General features: G+C 35.2%; 1 protein-coding gene across 1 annotated transcript in view; it reads left to right on the forward strand.

The window, feature by feature from the left end:
* LOC122801189 (collagen alpha-4(IV) chain-like) overlaps positions 1–27305 on the forward strand; it is a 1621248-nt gene that overhangs the window by 580194 nt on the left and 1013749 nt on the right. Inside the window, exon 9 of the mRNA XM_044070748.1 lies at positions 4477–4512. Coding sequence (XP_043926683.1) covers positions 4477–4512 — 36 coding nt within the window. The remainder of the gene's footprint in view (positions 1–4476; positions 4513–27305) is intronic.

Genomic DNA, 27305 nt, shown 5'->3' on the forward strand with positions numbered 1-27305 from the left:
TAATGTTCCCCCTGGATTAAATGAGAATATATGTATAGCTCCCCTGTTAAAAAATGAGAGCAGCAAAGCTGTGATATACCAATATAATAACAGAATTTAGATTCACTTATATTCATTTTAATGAAATGATGTTATAAAATAAAAGGGTTTGCGGACAATGGTGGTTTAGCATCTTTGTACATTTTATTTTCATATACAAAGAGGTTAGTTGTAGTGAGTAGAATTTTGCCACTAGAGGGAGTACTTACAATATTGAACACACAGAAATATATTTTACAGGCTTTAATACAAATTCTAAGTGTTAGGTTTATGCTTACAGTTTCAACTACCTAGTTCACATGAACATGATACAATATTTATTTATTTTTTTAATTTTACTACTCAAGTTTTTCATAACATTTATTTAAATGTATTTTAATTAGTTATGACATGGACAATTACAAGGTTTTATATAAATGGAATGTTAGTAAGGGACATAATTGCATCTGATGAAGTCTTGGTTTGGAGACAAGATGAAAATGCGGTGATCTTAGTTAAGCATTTATGTATTTCTGTGTTTTTACATTAAATGAGTGTTTTAATTGATAGCTGGCTGTGTATTGTGGCTTTTTCCTTCCTGGGTGCTATTCTGGACTTTGGTTAATGGTTCTGTCTATATATATTTAAACCAAAACTGAATAACTACGCAGGCATGTATATTTTCCAAATGCAGGAGTGCCTCAATATTGGACAATTTCATTGTGTAGACTTCTGACATTGAGGACAGCAGCTTGATGTGATCTGATGTTAGTTATGCTGGAATGTCCATCATCTGACCTAAAAAAGGCACTAACAAACTAGACTGTTGCACATCTTATTCCATGCTGATGTACTGGATGCTCCCTGAAATGATACCGATTATTTAGCCAGTTATTGAAACCAGTTATCCTTTCTTTGTATTTAGACACCATTTCAGGTAAAGGAAGGATTCTACTCAGGACTAAAGTTTTGTATGCATGGGTGAGATGCATGGAAAGTTCTGACACATCTCTCTGCATATCCCTCAGATACAACTGCCATTCTGCACTTAATGGTCAGTAGCTGAAGCAATTAAGATTTGATTAATCATGCTTTCCGGTAAAAGTTAAAACTGAGGAAAATGTAAGAGAATAACAGGAGGAACAGGAAAATTCACTTTATAACATTTAATTAACGTCCCTCAGAAAGACTGAAGGTACTCCACTGACTTAATAAAAGACAAATGATTGTTAAACATAAGAAGGCTGTAAATGAAAAAACCCAGGGTTGTACTGCTCAGACATTTCAGCTAGAATATACAGTACACTGCAAGATGCAGACAGTGCATCCCCATTATTGGTTTAGGAACAATTAGATGGCAAAACGTTTGAACATACAGCTTAAACAAAGACAAATACAACATATTTGCTTAGTTCTGTTTAGTATGTGAAGCCAGTTAATAACTATTAGGATGATAACACTGGCTTTCTAAATGATGTAATAAAGATTAAAGCAATCAATGCATTTTTTCAGGTTTCTAGACAGTTCTTGTTGTTTGTTCAGACATGTTTTGAATATTGATACCCATATTTAGTTTTTGAGATGAATATGTTTTTTTTTTTTTTTTGTGGCAACTCAAGATTCAGTAGGTGAAAGACACAAGATGCTAAAATATGCTTTTAGTTGTTTGTCACATTTATTTTATGGTGAGCTGGTAGTGGTATGAAATCAGTAGTCTAAATGTTTAGTTTTGTATAAATTGCTATCTGCTTTGACATGAGATTAAATGTCAATTGTGGGGTATTTTAAGTCATTGATATGTACCAGACAGCACAGACTTTGTTTTATTCATATTTAATGTTTTATTCATCAATGTGCTGTTTATACATTTTCTAATTCCATCTCACTCTTGGCCTGTTGTGCGTACCCTCAGTTTTATTCCCTGCTACATAAGAAGCAAACAAAAACCATCAAGAAAAATGTAATATGCAATACAACTTATTAAATTAGGGAAAACCCTAGCATGTAACTTCATTAGCTACATTAGTAAATAATATGGCAGCTGTTAAGAGTGATAATGGTGCAGTAAATATAGCATCAAAAATCAAGCAACTTAGAAGATAAAAAAAGTAACTTTTATGTATTATACAATAAATTTACACATGTAAATTTTTGCAGATCTTTAGTGTATGCATGCTGAATTATATGGTTATATGGTAATAATAGGACTGAAGAAAGATAGTGCAGTTTTGACTTGAAAGAAAAGGCACAGAGGCTGAAATTGTTGATAGCAGTTATTAAGCCAATGTTTTGGAAGTACTTTGTAGCAGAGATGATCTGGGGTACTGTTGGAGAGGGAAGGATATGCAATGGGATTGATAAGATGTGTAGCACACATCATTACAGTTTCACAAGTAAGAATGTTAAGGTAATTCTTTGAGGAATTTGTTTATTTGATGAAAATTTCTGAAATAGGAGTCATTTCAGAGTATTAGGGCCTGGGCTAATTTGCAGAAGGACGTAATGATTTATATGAACTGTGGCTTGTAGTGAAATCATGGTATAACTTCCTCTAAACACACTATCAACTGAAAAGTCTGATGTTTTAAGTACTACAATGGTTGGTACTGCACTTTGTTGAAAAAATGAATATTTTAGACTGTACAAATTGTAATGCAATCTGACAGTAAAAATGAATGTTAGGAGTTTATATTTAACAGACTGCTTAGAACACTGATTGAATTAACTTCCTTGGAAGAGGGTTAGCATAGTAACAAGCCAGAAACAGCAAGGCACATTATATGCAGATTTCTACAGTGTCAAAATCTTTTAACAGTTGCAGCTTATAGTTACAGTGGATGCATCTTCTCTCTTTACTGTTATTCCTAATGACATGGGTATAATTTGTGTTAAAAAGTTTTTGAATGCCTTTTCTGATTTTGATGAAACTAAAATCAAATTAATTTTAGTGTTATTAGGCACGGTATTAGTGAATAATGTGTTTTTATTTGACAATAAATGTTATTGGCAGAAGTATAGCATAGCTATGGGCACATCTTGTGCCGATAGCTACGCCAATGCTGTCATGGTGACCTGGAAACAGGAATTTGTGATTAATGGTGCATGTAAGGAGTTTATTTCATTTTATCATAGATTTGTGGATGATTTATTTATTTTGTGGATTGGGTCTACTGAAGAGTTCCAGGACTTTATGGACTATATTAATAGGAGTACAACATATTTACAGTTTTCTTCTATAACATCTAGCACAAGTATACATTTTCTAGATTTGAACATAGGAAAGAATGGTCATGGTATTTATAGAAATGTGCCCAGAAAAACCATGCTGTCATAAGTTTTATCATTTAGTCATAAGTCATTAGTATGCATAATGCTATGTATTGTTAGGACTGTGTCCCTTTTAGAGTTAAGTGAAATGAATCATGTGATTTGTTTATTAGAGTATTTAATGCAGTCTTTTTTATTCTTATTTGTATCTGATGAAGCAGTATAACCTATGAAAGCGCTCATACTGTTGTGAACAAAGAGATTTGAAGAATTGTAGCAGTCTGTCATTTTTGGGATCACTTGTGTACTTGGAAATCTTTTAACAGTTTGATGAATGTCTAAAAAAATTCAACAGTGACTTATTAAAACCTCAGTCATATCTGCATTTTCATTATGTATAAATTCAACAACATATCTTGCAATCATGCATCAAAGTATTTTGTGGCATGCCTACACTATGCACATTTTAAGAAACTGTATAGATAAGACTTTATGTCTGTGTCTTGAAATGGCCATGCGATTTTAGCTGTTAGCTAATTGCAGACATACTGACTGATGTTATTCAAACAGAGGGCATAATGCTGCAAAATGTTAATAGCTACTGAAAACATAATCGAAAGCAGGGTCCACATATACCCTAAAAAACCACAGTGGTGTTCACCATTATATTATTTGTAGATATGTCTCATATCATGTTTTTTATTTAAACATATATTATTCTGATTCCTGCTACAATAACCATAGTGATGTGTCAATAAAATTAATATTTGTATTAGTATCAGTAGAAAGAAATGAAGCATATGAATGCTAAAATGCGCAGACTATGACAGTGTACCTGCTTATGCAAGTCACTGCCTGGTATTTTTATTTTTTTTTTATTATTATTTATTTATTTTTTTTTTTGTTAATCAGCAGTAGCAATGAAATCTCACAACCATAACCGTCAAAGATATCACCAATCTGGACGCTAAAATGTTTTTACCACATACACACTAATATATATTCATACTTTTAACTCATAAATATTTTCTTTCAAAGGTTAGGGTGTATGCATGACTGCTTCTTACCAAATGCATATAAAAATTTTAAAGAATGCATATATTAGTGTAACCTAGTATGAGCCTGGTCAAAGATAAATCTGTGTTTTCATTGTTGATAACCATGTAATCTCATGTCTGATATTTGTTTCAGGGAGACAGAGGATTACCAGGGCCAAGAGGTGTGCCAGTAAGTAGCTTTCATTGCTTTATTTTCTCAATAATATACTCACACATTCTGATAATGTTCACCTTGCTTCTGTTTACTGACATGAACTATACTGAATGTTGTCACTTAATATGATAAAAGTCCTTTACACAGTTTCTGATGCATGCTGGATGGTTGTGTTTTCTTAAACATGGATTCTAAGTAATAGAAATTGATTCAGATGATGAGGGATCAGCGAAGGATGTTCTCCATTATGATCACTGCTATAGCAGCCTTAGCTATATGGGTTATTTCAGACTAAGGCTATAGTAACTGACCAGCTTCCAAAGCGTCACTCACAAGCACATTCCACAGCACCCGGCTCAAGCTAAGTTGAAGATAATGAGTGGTTTGGGCACCAAACTCTTTAGAGCTTTCCTACCAACAAAGAGTGCTCCTTTTGGGAGCTTTCCAGAATCAGCAGTCACACAATGCTTTACATTGCTGGACAGATAAGTTTCCTTTGAGGAAACAAATTTCAACACACTGAAATTTTTTATGTAGAATTATAAATCTTAAGCTAGGCAAAAGTGTTTTTATTGACAGTCACATGACTTTTACTAGCTTTTAAACAGGAGCATTACTTTTTACTTACTCGAAAAAAGTTGTTAAACTAATTTAAAATTGCTTTTTCTTGGTAAAACTTGTGTTATTTTACTTTTGGGGACAAGGGTAACTGTCAAGTGTTTTTTATTGTGCTTTTGGGTGGAAAAAGTGACTTTTTTACTGCTTACCTGTTTTTCCAAAGACTGCTGGGAACTGAGCATCTTTTTCACCTTTACCATGAGCCAACCTACTGGTTCCTCAGTTCTATCTGCCAGCCAAAAAAAAAAAGGAAATTAACAAACAGCCTTTGCCACAACAGCAGGCTGCTTACGTGCCTCTAGCAGAGATGGATTGATCTGCTGTGGCCATTTCTGTTTCCTCAGACTATTCATCTTTTTTTCTTGGCTTCCTCTATTGTAGTCCATAGGGGAACTGTGGACTGTGATGTAGGTCATCTGTGGCTGTTGGAGGATCCTTTAGTGGGAAAGGAAGAACCACTCTTGTCAGTACTGGCAGAAGGAGTAGGGAATTCCTTTCCACCTAATTACAATGGATTACTTGTCTGTAGGAATGTTTTGAATGAAAAAAATGGGATTTTTTCTTAAAAGTTTCTGTCAGAAAGAAGCAAAAACTTCGATAATAGGTCTCCCTGTCTCAATTACTCTGGACAAGAGTGATTCATAGAGCTCAACTCGGGGTTTTGTTCAGGTTCTTGACCCTTCTGGTTCAGCTGTTGCTCACAAGAGAAAAACTGATTTTTCATTTTCTGAAGAGACTCAATATTTTGAAGCACAAGATGATTGTAAAGGGCAATGTGTGTGTTTTTTCCTCAGGTTTCTGTTGCAGATTCTGTAGAAAGAGTGGCTGTTCATAATATTGATCATTGCTCCAGTAACCTCAGCTATAAATGTTATATCCTGCCAAGGTTATAACAGCTGGCCAGCTTCCAAAGCTTCAGGGCACCTTCCACCCACTCAAACTGTCAGTCATCTTCAGATAAGCTGACTAAAAACACAGGTTTGAGTGCCAACCCTTCAGACTTTCCTGCTGTTGAAGACAGCACTCCTCTGCAGGCTTTTGAGGATTGACACTCTGCTTGTGGTGTTCCTTTAATGGGCAGAAAAGCTTCCTTTAGGGAAAAACTTTTCATATTAAAAAATGTTGTTTTATTGTACTTTCCTGTTTAGGAAAATTATTTTTAAGCCAAGTGTTTGTGTTATAACAGACTATCACATGAATTAACTGTACTTTTCAATGGGAGTGCAACATTTTCCCCTGACAGTTTAAAAGTTATTTGTTTAAAATAATTGAAAACCATTTTTCCTGTGGACAAGTTTTATATAGTTCACTATTAAGAGGTTGTCAAAGTATTTTAAAGTGCATTTTACTGTTTTTTAAACACCTTAGTTAAATTATCACTTAAGACATAGACAAACATACATTAACAGGAAAGAAGACAAACCATATTAAAATTTTTCAGGTTTACAGAAATGATGCATTGCATATCTTTTATTTCTTTGTAGCTATCATCATTCCAACATTATATACATAAATTGCTGAATTCCTGTCTTCTATTAAACCTGAACATCCTCCTGAACATTATTTAGAATGTATAATTCTCACAATTTCCATTTATTTATATGTAATTTGCTCCTTTCCTTTAATAAAGATCCTTCTTCAATTTCTGCTGTCTCTTTTATAATATTCAGTACTTCAAATACAGTTGGTTTAGACTTTGATTTCCATTTTTAGTAATTGCTTTTTTTGGCAGCCAATAGACAAACTTAATAAGGCCTTACTATGTGTAGGCAATTCAGATCCTGTGTCTTAGCTCAAAAGAATCATTTCCTAAGCCCAAGCCATTTGCTCACCCAATATTTTTGACAGAGTACTCTGTAGGGAATTTTTTAAATTTCCCAACTCATTACACCATCACACTTGCAACATTTGCTATCTACCTGAGGAAAAATTCTTTGATGTCTGTTTGGTGTGTAAAAATACCTATGCAAACACTTCCAAATAAAGGTCCTAAACATTTTGGACTCTGTTGCATACTTTCTAATCCAAGCTTTTCTAACCTCCTCTGATTGATTCACAGTTATCATACAATGTTTTATATGCTCTTCTAATTCTCCCTTTGTAACACCAGCTTCAGTTCTAGATTCAACAAAAAACACCAGAGCAGTTGTTTCACTTAAGATTCTGCTATCCATTGCTCTTTGCTTATAGCATGGTAGTCACTGGTAGGGAAAACAATTTCTAGCCTAGAGTTCAAATATCTTTTTGGCCTAATTCTTATTTTTCCTCTCTAGTTGTTTGCTCCCAATGCATTGGTTCTGTTGACAGTTTTCTGCATTAAATTCTAGCCCTCTCTTATTTATTTTCTGTACCTGTAATCCCTATCGGCAAAATTGTTCTCCATTCTCACGTTGGCTTAGTTGATAAAGAACTTTCTGCTTCTATATGAATATAATATTCTGTATGGTTGTAATTATTTTCCTTAAGGATCTGCAACCAAAATCCCACTTTCTCTTTATTTCTTGAACTTTCTCCCTGCTTCATCATTATTCCTCTCTATTTTGAATTATACCCTTCTACTTGTGTTATATATATGAGCCTTAGCAGCGTAGCTCTAAAATATCACTTCAAATCAAGTAATCTTAAACCACCTTTTTTTCTGTTGGAAGGATCAGCTTACTCACTTAACTGTTGCCCCTCTTTCCTTCCCAGATAAATTACTTCAACTCTGTTAATGATTGTGCACAACTCCTCTGGTTGATAAAAATATACCTGACCTGTATACAAAACTAATGGGACTAAAAGCGTTTTCACTGCTTGCATCTTACTATGCACATCCACAAACAAGAGCATCCAGTTTCTCAGTTTTTGTATTATCTTTTGTTTAGTCTCTTTCCACATATCCTTAGCTGCCATAACAGAAGCCTTTTTAATCCACACTCCTAAATACTTCACCTTATATATAATTCAGTATTCTTGATATTTTTTTCTGTATCTGTAAGACCACTTATGTTCCAGCATAATATGGATATCCTAATTTTATAATAAAAAACCCAGTGGTTATACATTACAGTCTTTTGAATATGTTCTTCCAACATTTTGTGCTACATGTATACACTAATGTTTGGCAGGCCAGTCATTTATATAGTTGTTTCTTCTCTTCTCTATTTTAACCTATACTCCATTTATAAGACTTTTTGTTTGAATAAAATCCCTCAAAGAAAAACATATATACATTTTTAGAACACCTCCATCCCGTTTTAACTTGGGACAAAATCACAAAACTGTGTATATCTTCAAAAAAATGAAGTTTAACCCTACAGATAGGAACAATTTCTCAAAATCAACAACTGCAACTGCAGCTATTACCTAACCTAAAAATAAGGTTAATCATGCTAAATTGCATGAGTATGCCTGTGTTCCCACTTATAATGGATAATGCCTGTTCTTTTTATCCCTTTTTTCCTCCAAGATGTGAAAAACAGCTTGTATTCTTTCAGAAAACATTAAATTTTATCTGTAAGAAAAAGTACACTGGCTATATTTAAATCAAATTACATAGTACACTGTCCTAGTAATGCATTCAATTATTAAGGCTGCTAGGGAAGCTGCTTCTCAGACATTATTTTTTCTTTGAGCTACTTGCCATTGTGTCTTTAAATTTTGCATTTCCTTTAGCAAGGAGTGCTCAGAACTCTCACGATTAATTGCTTGTACATGCAGACAGCTCACTTCCATGTAAAAGTATTCAGCAATGAATCTTTGTACATTTCACACAGAGCAGAATACACAGCTGCCTTCAGCTGCAAACTTCTTGACTTCCATGGAATATTTGCTAATGGTAAAAGAACAAGCTAATACCTTTGCAGATGTAAGAAACTTACAATTTTTCATGGCTTTCATCATTTTTTTCTTATTTTTCAAGCCTACTTGTTTACAAAAACACTTGCTTATAGCTTAAGCCAAAGGCATTAATCTAGACATTCATGCATGTAAAAATAAGACAAAATATCTTAATTTTACATATAATGTAATCAGTGCACTTGTACACCCAACTCCACCAACCCAAGATCATAGCATAGTAACATGAAACTTGCTTTTGTCTAGCCTTTCTTCTCCTGTTATACTGTACAACCTATATTTCTTACTAGCAAAAAAGTACTTGTTTACCTTAATATATTTTTTGAAATAATCTCATTTACAAGGTAAATGCCTTTTATTATTTATGCTAATGCAGTATTAAAACATCTAAAATAAGACAAATATCAAAGAACTGCTTTAATATATAGAACAAGTAGTACTAACTTGTTATGTCTTAACATATGAAAAATGAAATTACCATACATACTTTTAGACTTTATGCCTTTATTATTTATAGTAATACAGTATTAAACATCTAAAATAAGACAAATATCAAAGAACTGCTTTAATATCTAGATCAAGTATTACCAACTTGATATGTCTTAACATATAAAAATCAAATTACCATACATGCTTTCAGGCTTTAATAGTTTGATAACATAATGTTATACTGATTTTGACTCTAGTATGAATGGTCTAGGAAATATAAATGATATTACTTTAAAAAACAAATGTTTATGATTTGTTCCTTTGTAAACTATGTGCTAATAATTAAAAGAGTGCTATTAATATATATATTAAAAATGCTATTTGCGGTACTTTTCTGTGGTGCAGTGGGTGCTGGTAGTCATTTTAAATGAATTAGAAGAAACCTGAAAGAAAAAAAAAACTGCTGTCTAAGCTCATGGCCTATTCTAGAACTCTAAAAGCTTCCTTACAGTTCTCTGCTTTCCCACAAAGCCACAAGCTGGTAAAATATGTTTTTAATCCATCTTGATGTATTACAATAAAAAAAAAGCTGTTAAGAGTCCATTAGAGTCATTTGCATATTCATAAACAGCCAAAAATGAAAGTATTTGATTGCAGAGGGTGACTAGCACTTGAAGTAAAGCAGTATGGGGCTTAACTTAAACCAAAAGGCTTTTAAAGTGACAAGTACATATTTTCACCAAAATTAAAATGCTTCAAAGCATAATTGGGTATGTAGATATACATAGTATAGATTTAATAATTCTAAAATGAAATACGAGGAATTACCACAAAAGTACTCTAATATATGTCAGGAAAATAACATCATAAACAAGATAGAAGCAATTGATGGAAACAATTCATGCAAACTCATATGCATACTAGGACACATAAGAAAGTAAGATTACTTATAAAAACAAAAGTAATAATAATTTAACAACTAAAAACAATAAATAAATATCTACACAAATGTATTCAGTAAGAAGCTGAATCAGATGTAATAATGACCTAGTACGGTAAGATATAAATGTCATGAAAGCATTATAAGAATCAGCATACTTAACAAGACTGGTAAATAAGAAATGACACTCGTGATAAACATGAGCAAGTCTGGTGTCAGTCCACAGTTAGTTACTAACTATGAAGATGAATAGGTTAGGTTCAATTGTTAAACAAGACATACAGCAATACTAATATGTTTAATATACTAACAGCAGTTCAGATATTATTTATAAAATGCTTAGGATTCTGTTGTGCTTCATAGAGAAAACAAGGTGCAAGAAAAGTTAAAAGTAAGAGATTACATGAATCAGATAAAGCCTTAATAAATTCATATTAATTGCTGATACTATCCAAAGTATAAAATATCACAAAAATTGCATATAACTTATCTATTAAACAAGAACATTATGGAAGCCTATAATATGAATACAAACAGACCTAAATCTAAAGATGCAAAGAATTCCAGCAGATGAATGTACTATATAATAGAGTTGTTTATTTTATACATATGTATTATATTAGAAGCCAAAATGTTATTGTATAGTAAAATCTGCAGTTTATAACAGCAATAACAATATTTTCATTAACCTGACTGGATGGTCAAACAAATGAAGTTTCATAAGGCTCTGTTGTCTTAACAGTAGGAAATATGAACCTACTTGGACTGTGTACACATGGGGTTTGCAACAAATACTAGCAGTCATCTAGTTGTATATTAAATCCTGCATAAAGAAACACTAAAAATAAAATGGTTACTCAGAAATATACATACGGGCAAAAGGATATATATGTATACAGTGGTGATAAATGACGTAAGAAATGCACTGATAATAAAGAGTTGTCTAAATAAAATGTTGACACTATACACTAGATACTATTACACTGAAAACAGATGTTGGTTGAAGGACATTAAATAATACAGTGAGATAAAATATAAGATGCATATACTAGAACAATGTTGTATTTGAAGTTGGTTAAACTATTTTATTTAACTACAGACAGAAATATCATATAACAATCTCTGTAATAGTGTTTAATTGAATATTATACAGTTCAATAGCTGAAGTCTGATAACACACAAGCAATAAGAATTTGGTGCTTTTAGTTAGAATTGTTGTTGGTAAAGCTGAGGGACAGATGTTGAATAGGGATTAGAGGGGGTCACTTGAATGGTACACCTATTCAAGGATGGAATGTTTGCTTCCATGAAGGGAATGATTAGTTGTTTATATTTTGAAAACCACTTTTTACGCAGACAGTTTTTATTTGTACCTTTTAAATGGAAGTCTATGCAATGCATTTATAACATATATGAAATTAATGGTAAAATACATAAACGGTTATTTACAAACACAAAAACAGGGCAATGGTTAAAAACAAAGGTATAGTTAGTCCAACTGTGAAATGCATTTCTATCAATGTCAGTTGCTTAAATAACATCTGTAAAAGAGGAAGCTTACAAAGATATCTTACGCTATGTAAAGTGCAAGTAGTATTTTTACAAGAAACACATCTTATACAGCAAGACATTAATAAGATTAATATGCATAATTACACATTACTAGCAAGTTCAGAATATAATAAAAAGTAAAGAGGTATAGCAATATTATGGAGAAAGACTATCTTGATCCCCAAGATCATAAGTACAGTCAATGATAACTCATGAATGTTTTGTTTAATGTCAGCATTAATAAATGGTTTGGCTTATACCCTGGTAAACAACTATTGGATACCAGGACTGGGTGTCAGCACAGCCAAACAACATTTAAAGAACATAATACAACATTCCAAAGGTAATACAATAATTGCAGGAGATTTTAATTGTATAATGAAAGAAGAGGACACAAATGCTAAAAACACATGCAAAAAATCTCCACTATCAAAATTACTTAGAGTTTACTGACTCATATAACTTAATGGACATTAACACATATGCTGAACAAGATTCATTGATATTTATGCATTTCTCACATAGACATACTGTAACACATGTTCCAGAATAGATAGAGTGTATATAACAAAAGATCTTACCACAAAAATGTTAACCGCACAGACAAGGTAGCGGACTTACATATATATGTATATATATATATATATATATATATATATATATATATATATATATATATATATATGATGCAGTGAAGCCATATTTATATGGGAAGGTGGTAGCCTGGTATAAAAATAAACAAAAGCATTGGAATAAAGAAATGGCAGAACTACAAACTAAAACAGACAAAATTAAATTAGATATTCATAAAGGCAACTTAACTTCAAAAAAAGAATTAGAAGACCTCAACAAAAAATGCTTAGAAATATTGAATCATAAAACAATGATTAATCTAGAGAAGGTCAAAACATGTGCTTATCTATGAATCCAAAAAATAAAAGAATAGCTAACAGGATGAAAAGAATGATAAAGGCAAAACAAATAAAAGACATATATAATATAGACAAAATAAAGAAAAGTATCAGACTTAGAAGGAATTCTAGAAGCCTTTAGAGTGTATTTTTAATAAACTCAGTAGTCAAGAAAATAAAGTAGAATCAAGTGAAGTACTTTTAGAAAATTCCTTAAGGAAAATATAAGACTAAGACTATCAGATGAACACAGAAAAATAACAGATAAAGAAAGAACTATGACAGAAATTAAAGTGGAAATCAAGAAACTAAAATTAAACAAAGCCCCATGTAATGATAATATGACACCAGAGATGTTTAAACTACTATCTAATAATGCATTAAATCTATTACTAAGTGTGTCCACATCAGTTAAAGAAGGTAACAAATGCCCTCCTTCTAGGAAATACACTCAAGTGTCACCAATTTTGAAACAAGATAAAAAACCTGATGAGTGTACCTCATATAGACCCATAAGTTTATTATATATAGTTTATAAAATATATATGACAGTTTATGCAAACAGAATAAAACAGATATTACAGTTATTGGCAGAGAACGGACAAACAAGATTAATTAAAAACAAAAATATATATGAGAATATATAGATAGTTTTTTCCCTTATTGATTTCATAAACAAAACAAATAATAAAATGAATGTCATTTACTTAGATATTAACAGTGCATTCGATTCCAGGAATAATGATTACCTTTGGCTTGCACTGGTGGAGTATGGATTTTCAAAAAATGTTACCTCACTAATAAGGTCTCTTTATGATAAATCTTCAGCATACATAAAAATAGGATCCTGTTTGTTGGAGCCTATTACTATTATGAAAGGTACAAAACAGGGTTGTCCACTTTCTTCTTTGTTATTCACATTAGTAATAGAGCCATTAGCAAATTTCATAAGTGCAAACCCAAACATTCAAGGAATTCAACTAGATACTGACCCTGAGTTACAGACTCAACTATTTACAGACAACATTATATTGACTTTAAAAGAAGATAATAACACATTAAAAGAACTATGGAAAGCAACAAAACAGTTTAAAATGATTTCTGGACTATCATTTAATGAAAATAAAATTAATATATTATTAATAAATAGGAATAAAGAAGCATTAAATAAAAAATACAAATATCTATCTACAAATGATAAAATCAAATACTTAGGAGTTAAAATTACAAATGACATAAATACAACAGCGCAACTAAACTATAAAGAGATTTTGGGTAATACCAAAGAAATCATACAAAAATGGAATAAGGTATTTTTTACCATGGAGGGAAGACTATATATAATTAAAATGATTATATTCCCAAAAATTCTGTATTTTATACAAGCTTGCTCAGTACCTCCACCAAAATCATATTTCAAACAATTTGAAGGGTTAATAATGAAATTCTTATGGTACTCTAAAAATCCTAGAGTTGCCCTAAGACATCATTTTGACAAATTGGAAGAAAGTGGAATAGACCTATCAGATTTAGAAGGATATATACAATCATCAGCTTTAAAAATAGTTTCTCTATGGTTAAACAAAAGATATCCTTCCAAATGAAAACTAGTACATGAAAAAATCTGCTTAAAAACACTCATGATACAATAAATAAACATATGGAAATAGTACCAAATAGCTTACTTTGGTTATTGAAGGAATATATGGCAACAGGGAAACACAAAAATATAAATTCTGAATACATTATCAATACCCTAAAGTCTTTTATGCACTTTGTAAACAAAAATCCATATATAAAAGCATGGTCTTTTTTTCATATTCCCAATAGCATATACACAAAATAATATTATAAATCAGGACTCAGTAGCAGTTAAAACACTTAGTAAGACTCATACCACTCCTCTCAAGTGTATCTCATTATGAGGAATGTTCCAAATTTTGGGTCTTAAAATGTTCATGTTACTCAAAGTTGCACATTAAAAAGGTCTGTCACACATTCAGTGTTATGCATTTTTAACAGATATTCATGATAAATAGCAACAACAAAAAAATAAAGAAAGTAGCAGCAAATACAATGAAAAAAGACCAGGATCCCAAAATATCAAATTTATTTCACTCTCTCTGACGTCTCGGCATACACTGCCCTCTTGGAGTACAGTACTGTAACTCCTCCCAATTTTAAACATTTCAAGAACATGATTTTATCAGACTCGTAGTTGGAATTGAAAACAACCAAGGAAAGAACAGAAAGACCTACTTTCTTAAGCATCACCTGACAGAAAGCAAATCAAGTGCTGGAAACAGAAGGAAGTAATAAATTATAATCCTATTCAAAGATACATTCAAGAAAAAAAAGTTTTTCAGGTATAGACATCTTATGTAAATAGCTGGTTTTGTAATGTTTGTTTTTGGAATTGTTTCTCCACTTTAAGCTTTGACTATGTAAATATTTATTTGATATACGCACTGTATATATGTTTATGCTTCTGAAAATCAATAAAAATGTATTCAGTAAAAAATATCTTTAACACATGCAATGGTCACTGAAAAGACACATTTAAAATACCCCTGATTGCACACCACAGAAAACTACTTTAGTATATAACTTTAGTACTTTACTTTATATACTTTAGTATATAACATGCAGTTTATATGTTTTATACAAATACTAATAAAAACAAAACTTGTTTTGCTTGCAGTAAGTTGTTTCCCATTTAGTAGCATTCTAAACATTAGTGACATAAAGTGGGGTATATGCTTTACAGTCTACCTGTAAGTTTAACAGCATCAAGAAAAGTCCAATCTTTCTCAACTACTTTTTCTTGCAAAGCCATATTTTACAATTGTGATTAATGCTTTATAGTCTCCCATTTATTCCCCAGTATCAGTGATGCTCGTCTTCTCCCTGTTCATCTCCATCTCCCAGCACCACTCTCTAGTTCAGGTCCAAGTTACTTCTGATTCTTCTAGTCAACTGCTGTGCTTTTTTCTGTCTCACAAGCATTTTCCTTTGGAACATTGGAGAAAGGTTTCACTGGCAATCTTTCTCTGGGCTTTTTTTGTCAGGAGAGTGAAAAGAAGTGCCCCCTTCTGCTTGCTGGCTCACTTTCTGTGGGATTACAGTTGCCACCTTTCATTGTGGTGAAAATTGGAACAAAACCACATCTCTGTCTCCTCTCACAGCCCCCACACATCTCCTCCAAGCTCCCCTCCTACTTCTGCCCATTTTGTGACATCATCATCACATCAAATGAGGAGGAACACCATTTATTCTGTTTGAGATCCTTTTTTCTGCCGATTTACTATGCTTTTCTATAAAAAAAAAAAAGCATAGCAAATCCACAGATTTAACAAACTCCAATAGTCTGAATCTTTTTTTTAAACAGATTATGATAGTTTGTACAGTATTTTCCAGATTACCAATCAGATTGATTTCCGGATAGTCTGGAAAAAAAAAACAGATAGGTGGCAATGCTATGTGGGATAAACTTTTTTTTTCCATAGCCTGTTCCATATCCAAAATGTCTTTGATACTCCAGGAAAAAATATTCTGAAGACAGCTGGATACACCTTGAATCTCACATCTTCCATATTTGGCTCAGCATTTCCTGATTGCTGAGATAAATGTGTTTCTCTTCTGCTTGGTGTGCAGTGGGTAGTCATCTGCTGCAGACACACTACTACCCCCAGTTTTAACAGTTTCCCTTCTGCCTCAGTTGTGTCAGGATCAGCTCTTTCTGCTGGTATGATTGCATCTTTCCTGATACAGTTTTGTCTGCTTTCTCATGTCTAGGTTTGGAGCATGCACTTGATGTACCATTTCAGTTAACAATTTCTGCAGTGGAATAATAGTCCAGTTGCTTAAGTGTGATTTCATAAAATGAATACAGTCTGTTCCTTCCAGTTTCTCTTGAAGAGCAGAAAATCACAAATTTTCTCTGTATGCTATGTCTTCTAACTCTACTGTTTTTTGAAACAGCTCTTAGTTTCATAGGTTCATAGGTGTTTACTTGGCTAATGACCATAAGTGCCTTTTTAAACCTAGCCATGCATCCCAAATCTCTAACAAGTTCTGATATCCTTGATAAGTGTAAGCATGGGCCTGGGAGATGAAGCATTTATAGGTTATCCGTGTCTATTAGAGACATAGTTGCCAAACCAGGGATGAATTTCTGGTTTCCCATTCAGTTGTTCAAGTTGCACTTGAATTGAGTTAGGGAGGAACTCTGCTTCACATGGATGGGGATGGGGAGCCTGTTCCATAAACAGGACAGTCTCTGGCATACATACCTATCTCTCCAGCAGGTCCTATTTATATCACAGGCAAGGTTTAAGCCTTTAGAACTGGTAATTCTGATGCTGTTTGTTTTATGAATATACAGAAGGTTCATCAGAGTGGGGTCTGACAATGCCATGTATGCCAGGCATAGATCTCCCCTCAAAAGCCTGTAGGAGACAGAATACAGGGATAGGGCCTTCAGGCGCTCTGAACCTCTGTGTACTTTCCAATTGTTGGATATGCCTGGTTAGGACCATATGAAAGGGGGCATTTTACACAATGATAGGCCTGATAAATGCTGAATACAGTGGAAAAATGACTTCCTTGGACTCAGATGCCATGTTTATAAGTTGCACAACTTAGAATGGTTTCCTCACCACTGTAGACATGCGATGATCAAAGGCTAGATTACTATCTATGTATGTCCCTAAGTCCCTGACTACTGGGTCAACTCTAAGGGGTATGTTGTCAATATGATAGTTATCAAGGATGGATGACTTCCCAAAGGATACTAGTATGCATTTCTTGGCATTTAGTTTTAGTCCATGGCTCTGACACCAGTTGTTTGTCTGTGTCAGCTTCTTCTGGAGAACATTTGTGTCAGTGTGAGATTCAACAACAGCTCCTAATTTGCAATCATCTGCAAATTTAGTCAGCCAGAGACCACTGACATTGGCCTTGACTTCTGAGAAGTAAATGCCAAAAAGGAGTGGTTCAAGGACTGATCCCTGAGGGACTCCTCTTGTGACTGGCCTCTTTGAAGAGGTGGACTTCCCAATTCTAGCTTCATGGGTCCTGTCTGTGAGCCAATTGACTATCCACCGGGTGACATACGGGTTTGTACCTGAACTCTTTAGTTTGTCAACATTGCCCAAGTGGGGTATTGTGTCAAATGCCTTGGCCAGTTCAAGGTAGTCAGTGTGAACGATTTTGCCCTCATCCATTGCTTTGGTGACCATCTCAAAGAAGTCCACCAGGTTGAGTAGACATTATCTCCCCTTGACGAGACCAAACTGTGTTGGGTCCAGTGTCTGGAGGTTTACTATATCTCTGTTGATCATCTCCATGACAATTATTTCCATACCTTTACATATAAGACTAGTGAGACTTATGGGTCTGTATTTTCCAGGGTCTGTAGACAACCAACCTTTATGCAGAGGGATGACTGTTGCCTTTCTCCATTCATGAGGCACAGAGCCTGTTTGGAGGCTACAGTTAAATAGTAATTCCTGAGGCCCTGATAGGTCATGTTTTATGCTATTTAGAAGGCATCCTGGGATATTGTCTGCGCCCATTAATGCAGTGTTCTTGGTCTTAGAGCATTAAGGACCTGTTCCCTAGTGATAGTAGGGGGAGTTATATTTGATGATATTTTCTGAGGGAAGGTTGAGGCAGAGAGAGGGGTAAAGTTGGAGCTGAATTTATCAGACAGAAGGTTGGTTATATCTTCTGGCTCAGTATAGGTGTCTCCATTCACAATGAGCTCTGCACACATTTGTGTACTGCCTTTGAGGTTGCAGACAACATTATGGTTGTCCTTGGCCTGGGAGGCCAAACTTACCTGAAACTTGGCTTTGGTAAACTTTATTTGTTCTCTGAGTTGGTTTTTTTTTTAGTTTGATAAGTGTGCTTTTATTCTGCTGGGTGCTGCACCTCCCAATTTTTGCCATGATTTTCTTCTTCCTGTTATATAGCCAATTGATTTTGTGATTCTACCAGGGTGGCTTGTTTTTTGAATTAGTTCTGTGCTTCTTCCTGGTGAGTACAGCTGCCTCTATGCAGCTATTAACATGCTTGTACAGGGTCTTTGTGAACAGTTCTACATAGGCAAAAGTGTTCACATGGTTTATGAGGGCTTGGAATTTTGCCAGGTTCTCACTTAATAGCAGGAGGTTAGCCTTAGAATAGTTCCTGAATATTCCAGGTTTAGCTGGGGGTCCAGGTTTTATTTTTACTTCAAAAGAGACCATTTTGTGGTCTGACCTTACCAAGGAAGGCATTACAGTAGGGGGTGTGCAGAAGTCTCCCATACTAGTGAGGTCCAGATCCAGTATGGTTGTACCCCTGGTTGGTGCATTGACTATCTTGTCCAGGGAGTTTGTGTTTACAAAATCCAGGAATCTCTGTGCTGTCTGTTTGGTGTTGTATAGGATTCCCAGTTAATAGTGGGGTAATTAAAGTCACCCATGAATATGGTATTGGGTTGAATGGTTAGTGTTTCTAATAAGTTTAAATACATGGCATGGGTTTCCTGGGTCATAGACGGGGACCTATAGATTGCAAGGAAGTGGTATTGGATTTTACCTATGGTGGTTTGAACATGAAACAACTAAAGTGCATTGTCCTGTTTGACAAGCCTTGAAGTATATTTATTTTTCATGTAAATAGAGACACCTCCACCTTTAGTCCCTGCTTATGAAGTAGCTGGCCTAAATGTGTAGACGGCATTATAACCTTGTACTGTTGGTGTGCTCTCCACAGCTTTAAACCATGTCCCAGTGACCACACAAACATCAGCATTCACTAGAGTAAAGAGAGCTTCTAGGGAGTAGAGTTTTTTGTTTATTCTTCTAGCATTGAGCAGTAGCACCTTTAGATTTTCTTGGTTTTCATTTGCTATGTCAGAAGTACTTTCAGTTTGGCATTGCCTAAAAAATGCACTATGGGGGAAGACAATGTTTTAGCTAATATTCTAAAGCCTAGAGGGGAAAGGTGCAGACCATCCCTGGCAAAGTAGCGTGGCCTATTGATCATCTCCTTCTATGCTAGCAAATATTGCACCCCCTTAGAATTACACCAGAAATAAGCCAATTATTAAAGTCAATCAGCCTTTGTTCATATTGTGGCATCATACTTGTTGAAGGTAAAATGCTGCTCAATGCTAGGCTCATACCAGCCTGAGACACATATTCCGAGAGCTCCATGATGTCTCTCTTCATATAGTCTAGGGAGGTACGTCTCAGGTCATTTACTCCCACGTGGACTATGACCAAGTAATGTTGGTACTTGTGGTCCAGTGACCTGAGTGCATGCGTAATGTGGCAGATCCTAGCCCCTGATAAGCAACTGACCATAACTTTCTCCTTACTCAGCCTGGTGACATGGACATCAGTGTGTCTCACGATGGAGTCTGCAATGACTAGAATGTTAGACTGTGTGGCGACTTGCTTATGGGCTTAGAAGAAGCCACTCTATGAGGTGTAGCTGTAGGTGTTGATGTGGTTGTTGTTTTGAAAGAGTGCATTTGGGGTTGCTGAGGGTATTTGTTATGTGTACGTCTTTGTGATTTAGGAAGGTTACATGTAAGTGCCTCAGCATACGTGAGTTTATATATCTGCTTTGAATTGTGTGTGATGGGTGCAGTGCGTGTACTACTGACAACCTTATTGACATTAGGAGTACTTTTATGTGAGACTTTACCTCCAGTGACATTGTGTAAATACATTTCTCACACACCATATCAGTTTGTTTGAGAATTAACTGGTTGTCAGTAAACATCAGGCAATTTCTACATTGCCTCAGGATGCCCATAACCACCAAGCTGGTAACAGAGACAGTAGGAAAGTTCATATCCATGGCAGCTGACCCTTTTTTTTGATTAGACAGTTGGAGTGAACATATCAGTTACTGACAGGAGTATCCGGTTTGCAACTATGTGGACAGTGCTTCTCGCTGCAAACTAGTTGTCTTGGCTGTGTGCAACTAGTTATTGGAGAAATGTAATTGTGCTTTTACAGGAAAAATGTCACTCAAGGTGTCTCAGTCTATATACAGAGCACTGCCAAAAAATTGAGAGGAAACAAATACATAAACCCTGAAAATTTAAGGATGAAGTATTTAGGCAGATATTCTAAGTTAGAAACAAATCAAGCAATATTTACTGAAAACAAAGAATTAGCTTGTCAAGAATGATGAAAAGAGGGGAGTCGCATAAATGGCTACTTCCTGGCTACTACTAATGCTGGTCTCACCACAGCTTCACTCTGTTGGGATGCAATGCTCCTTTGCTTCTTCTCTCATCAGAATCAAAATGTTAGCACCAATCCCAAGAAGAGAAGCAGGCCACAGCCTGTTTGATGATCCACAGTCATGTCCCAGATGATGCAAGGGTCTGCAGGCTTGTAGACTTTTTCTGGTAGAGGCCTCAAATAACAACCAAACAAATCAGGTATGTTAAGCACAGACACTCACTCTCCAACCAGAAGCAGTCAGGAATCAATGCACTCTGCTCCTTCTGTCACCAAGATCAGAATATAAGCACAGATTCCAAGCTGTCACCTATAAAACAGTTATTAGGCTTTCTGGTGACCAACAATCTACAGAAATTAATGCCCCTGTACTCCTTCTCTCACCAGGAGAAAACAGAAGTCTTATACCCAGCCAGCCTTTTCTTCATTTCAACATCTAATTTCTGCAGCTTTATCAGTTCACCTTAATAGCTAGTTAAGGCTTCTTCTATTTTTTCTAGCATTTTCTTATTTGAGTCAATATATTCTTTCAATGTTTAATGTATTTTAATTCCAACTGAGTACATCTGATTTATTTTTTCCTATAAATTACTGAAAGCCATCTATTGTACTAAAGCTAAAGCCTGAACTGCTTTTTACTGAACAGCTGCATGATTCTGCCCATCCAGTGTTTTCACATCAGCTTTTCGGGTTGATTTTCTTTCAGGTTCTCTAAATTTCTTCTTTGCATGCATTCAGGCAGTATACCTACTGGCCAGTAAATGAATTTTGTTCAAGCTGACAATATCATTGGCTTGTATTTCTGTTTCTTTTTCATTTTCATACTGTGAGAGCTGAAATAAGGCTCCTTCTCCTCTAATATTTATATACATCCTATCTTTCCTTTTCCTTGTTTTTATTTTTATCTTATTTATCTTAGTTAATCTTGTTTTTGCTCATTATTTCTCCTGCCTCCCATATATATTCCACCTACCACATGTTACAAATACTTTTTCTCACTTTCCACTCCCTTCCTCTCCTCTTTCTTATCCACTGTTTACATTTTTCCACTTTGAAATTTGCTTTTATGACTGAGTATTAAACTCTTGCACTTATAACAGGTCAACACACATTTCAGTCTTACATGATATTGTACTTATTGTGCTTTAATGATGGTTGTTGTTGTTGTTCTACATGTCATATGCGTATCAATCTATACATTTACAGTATATTGTAATATGATGTCAAATTCCACCTATGTATGTCTATTTTCTGTTTGTTTATTTGTTGAGCTTTTCTCCCTGGGCATCTGCTGAAAACCAATAAAATTATCCAGAAGGACAGTCTTGCTAAACAATATCAATAAATAAAATAAGTAAATACGCCTTTGATCAGTATCCAGTCACATTGGAAGTTCCCTTTTTACTGTGTTTTTGTGTGAAAAGGTAACTTTTAAAGACTTGAAATAATGGTTCATACTGCTTGTTTCCCCGGGAAAGAAGCACTATTTTCAGCTTGACCATGGAACAAACTACCTGTCCTATTGTCAGTCCTTCTTCCAGCCACAAAAAGAAAAAGTTAAGCAAGCAGCCTTTGCCACCACAGCAGGCTAGCATTTTGCCTCAGCCACAGGTATCTGACCATGCTGTGAAGGGGTAGTGGACTCTGCTGTGGTCATAGCTTGTACCCTTCATCCCTCTGATGTAGCACTGACAGCAAGTATAGAACAGGGCCTAGCCATGTCCTCTGTGGCAGTTGGGGTCCCCTTAGAGGGCTAGGGAGAGTCACTCTTGTTGGTCCTGAGAGAGGGAACAGGGAAGACTTTCCTATGTGGTCATAATGTTTTGATCATCCCTGGAGAAGCTGCTGCTGCCATTAACTCCATTGTCCCCAATTTTACTGTCAAAAAGAAAGAAAACTAAACATGTATCCACACCTCCTCAAATTTCCTTAGATATGAGTAATTTACTGGGTCTGCTCACAGTTTAATTCAGGCTATTGATCCTTCTTATAAAGTCGTTTCTGGTAAAAGAAAGAGAAATGCTTCTTTTCCTGAAGAGATTCAATATTCTGAATCTGAGCAGGAATTTGCAGGGATGGATGCATGGCTTTTTAGTCAGATTTCTGATTCAGACTCAGAGAAGAGCTCAATTTCTGATTCTCCCTGAGGGGGCTTCTCTTTCTCTGAGACTACTGCTAGAATGTGCCTTTGTTTTTGTGGGAAAAAATACTATGAGTTATTACAATAGTATTTTTCAGAACCTACACCAATATCTCCTGGTATGTCTGCTTTCGAGGATGTATGTTAACTGCTTACAATTTTCCTAATAGTCAGCCATCTGCCCCTAAAAAAGGCATATAGAATATGTAAAGTTTCCCAACCTTTTTACATTTTTATATACTCTTCCCAAACCTGACCTACCAGCTATAGCTTTAGTTAATCCTAGTGCTACTAAACATTTAGTTAATTTCAACCCTACTCTTTTTGTCAAGGATAGGAAAATTATTGATACATAATGGGAAAAGTGTGTGCTTCTGCAACTCTGATTTTCAGAATTTTGAATTGTTAGGCTAATATGCTAAAATTTAATCTAATCGTGAAATTATGAGAAATGTTTTGTCTTCAGTTTCTTTTTGTGAGGAAAATCTGCTTTAAATACTTTAATTTCTTCCATTTTACAAGTCACAACTCAATGTTTACAGGGTGTGTATGACTCAGTTGAGACATCTTTCAGGGCTTGGGCCATGGTACTGTTTTGAGGATGTCTGCCTGGCTGTGTTCTCAGAACGTCTCAGATGATGTGAAAAATGAGATTTTTAAATTCTCCTTTGGGAAGAGATTTAGTTTTGATTCCTCTGCTGCAGAGGTTATCAAAAAGTGTGATAAAAGGGGTAATTTGATACAGGGAATCTTTATTTTACAGCTGTCCTTTTCCAAATTTTCTAATGGATTCTCTAACACCCTATCCAATTTAGGCAAAAAAAGTCTCAACAAAATGCTGGTAAACAGATGTTTAAGAATAAATGTCAGGAGGGGGGTTTAAACAAGAATTCATGAATTCCAAAAACTAAGGACAGTCTAGCAAGTCAGAAATGGCAAGCTTAAGGGACCTTGTTCCTGCTCCCATCCTGCAGTCCCTTTCCCTTCCAGGAAGTATGAATCTCCACTTTTCTATTTGGCAACAGATAGTCTCAGACAAATGGGTTCTAAAGTCATTCATCAAGGTTACAGATGGTAGTAGAATATCCTCTCTGGGGGTAATTACTCATCCACCAGTCCAGACTGCTCTGTTTCCTCTGCCCTTCAACACATGCTGTCCCAAGGAGTGATAGAACATGTTCTTCCTTCCCAAATTGAAAAAGGATTTTATTCATGAATGTTTTTAGTGACAAAGAAAGAAGATGCTTATAGACAAGTTCAGGTCTTTCTTTCCTAAACTTGTTTGTGATAATGCTGAGTTCAAAATGCTGTCACTTCACAACCTTTTATCTCTTCTTTCTCATTTAAATTTCCTAGTAACACCAGATTTAAAAGATGTGTATCACCACATCCCTATTCATCCACATTTCAGTGTTTTACAAGGTTTTGTTTGTCTGGATCACATTATCAGTTCTCTGCCTTACTCTTTGCACTTCGGCAGAAACTTGGTTAAGTACAGCCCCCACCCCATAATTTGAAGCATCTACCTGTACAATACATTCTTTATTGTACTCTGGGCTAGCTAACCCAGGGGGTCCTCCCAAAATCTCTTTAAGTTTTGCAATGTCTGTTCACAATCTGTGTTCTACACTACCTTGCTCAGTTTATTCTTCCTAGTTAGGTCAGTAAGGGGTGCAGTATGGTACTGTAATTGGGTACAAATTTCCTATAGTACCCCACTGTCCCTAGAAATTATCTGACTTGTTTCTTAGTAACAGGAATGGCCATGCTTGAATAGCTTCCACCTTGACAGGTTCTGGCCTAATTTTACCACTTTCCACTCTGTGTCCTAAGTAAGTTGCCTCTGCCATACCAACTTGACACTTACTGGGTTTAATGTTTAATCCTGCCCTATTTAATCTATCCAAGACCTCCCTAACATGTTGGAGATGTTACTGCCAGGAATGGCTGTAGTTAGTGATGTCATCCAAGTATGCTAGAGCATATTCCACCACTTCTACCAAGATACACAGTCTCTAAAAAGTTGCTAGGACATTTTTCATTCCAAAAAGCATCCTGCAAAATTCATACAATCCAAAAGGGGTTACAAAAGCTGACCTTTCTATAGCAACAGATGCCAAGAGTTTTCTCAAAGTGTCTAGCTTCAGATATAACTCATTGCAGGCTACAGAATATCCTATTTTTTTTCCATATTTAGACAACCTGCTTATATTTGCCAATTTTATGTCAGGAATATCTCACTTGAGTGAGAGATCTCTTACACAGATTGGGATTCCAAGAATACATTCAAAGTCTTTTTGACTCCTCCACACAGGATTATGTTCCTTTGGTGTCTGTTAGATACCTCAGTTCAAAGAGTTTTTCTTCCACAGGAAAAAAAATAGATCTATACCTAGACCTATTGCTAAGGTTTTACACTCAGACAGCCACAGTTGCAAGGAAGTATCTCAGGATTTTGGGTCTGATGTCAAGACTCCACATGAAAAAGATAAGTGCTATCTGAAGTGTCTTTGGTCCAAACACAAACATCCTTTGTCTTTTCATGTCAACATTTTTCTGAAAGGGGTTTTGTATAACAGGCCTCTATGAAAACCAATGACCCCTCCTTGGGATCTTAATTTTGTGTTAGTCATCTGACTGACTTGAGGTTCTTAACATGGAAAACTGCTCTACTGATTGTTTGTCTACAAGAACAGTATCTGAGTTGCAAGCTCTGACAGTGAATCAACCCAATCTCATTTCCAGAGAGATAGTGCTTCATAAAAAACGAATCCTTCTTTTATGCCTTAAGTGGTATCCAAGTTTACTTTAAGCCATATTATGAATCTCCCCTTTTTCTTTCCTGAACCAAAATGAGAGAGAAAGGATAGTCCATACCTTGGGTGTCCACAGACAACTCAAGTACTATTCTGACAGAACAAAATCTTTCACATGTTTGGATCAGTTGTTCATTTCTTGTGAAGGTAAGAAGAACAAGCAACCTGTGTCAAAACAGACTATTTTCAAATGTTTGTCGCAGGCTATTCCTTTTTGTTATAGTCACCACAACAAAACATTTCTAGACAGCTTCAAAGGCCAGTCTAGTAGGGCCTTGGCTTCATCTATGGCTTTTTGGAAAGAACTGGATTCTAGAAATATTCTCGAAACTGTAACTTGTCCCTCTAAACATCTATTTAAAAGGATTACAAGCTTGATTCCTTTTCTAGTTCTAGATCAGGCTTTGCTAGGACCATTCTCCCTGAGGTTCTGGAACCCTTCCCTTGCACCTTCCAAATGTATTAAGTATGGTAATCTAGTCAGGTAGCTAAGGCTACTGCAGCAATGATCAATGCAATGAACATAGTACAGCTGTGTAAGTAAACTTACCATAACAGTAGATGTTCAAATGATCGCTACTGCAGAAACAACGCACTCCATTCACCTTGTTACTTGATGTGTTTATGTCAGGGTGTGAATACTTATTTTTGTTGTTTGTAACATTGTCCTTATACAGCCCAGACTCCCTTTCTCTGTTTACATGAAAGGTGTAAAGCCTAACACCGAAACCTGTCTTTTTAGTCAACTCAGCCCGAGGTGACTGAGAGTTTGGGCATGTGGAAAGTGCCCTGAAGCTTTAAAAGCTGGACTTCTGTGATGTAACCTATATAGCTAAAGCTACTGCAGCCATGATCGTTCGAACATCTACCATTATGGTAATGTTACTTGCACAACTGTACTTTTCTGCCAGTCCCTTTCAAGGACCCTGTTCAATGATTCCCTTTTTCACGAAGTATTCCAGAATGAATATGTTGTTTGATTGGAAACATGACATTCCAGTCTCTCTGAAGAAGTATTATGATATATCCCACTGGATTTTCTTGAACTTACATCAAATCCTCCTGTACTTTCATAGATTCATAGAGTCACAAATTCATAGTTTGTTACTAGGATAATGTCCCAGTGTGTGTGTGTGTGTGGGGGGGGGGGGGGGGGGTAGCTTTCTAAGCCTTGCCAAGTTTTCCTCAAAGAATAATGATGTCCTATATCCAAACAGGACATTGAGGGCCAAGCATTTATAAGCTACCTCTGTCTCTAAATGACATGGGTGCCATACCCAGTGTAAATTACCTGTTCCCCATCCACTGGTCTTG

Source organism: Protopterus annectens, chromosome 4.part1 (genome assembly GCF_019279795.1).
Source record: "Protopterus annectens isolate FY-2018-M chromosome 4.part1, PAN1.0, whole genome shotgun sequence".
Lineage (NCBI taxonomy): Eukaryota > Metazoa > Chordata > Ceratodontiformes > Protopteridae > Protopterus > Protopterus annectens.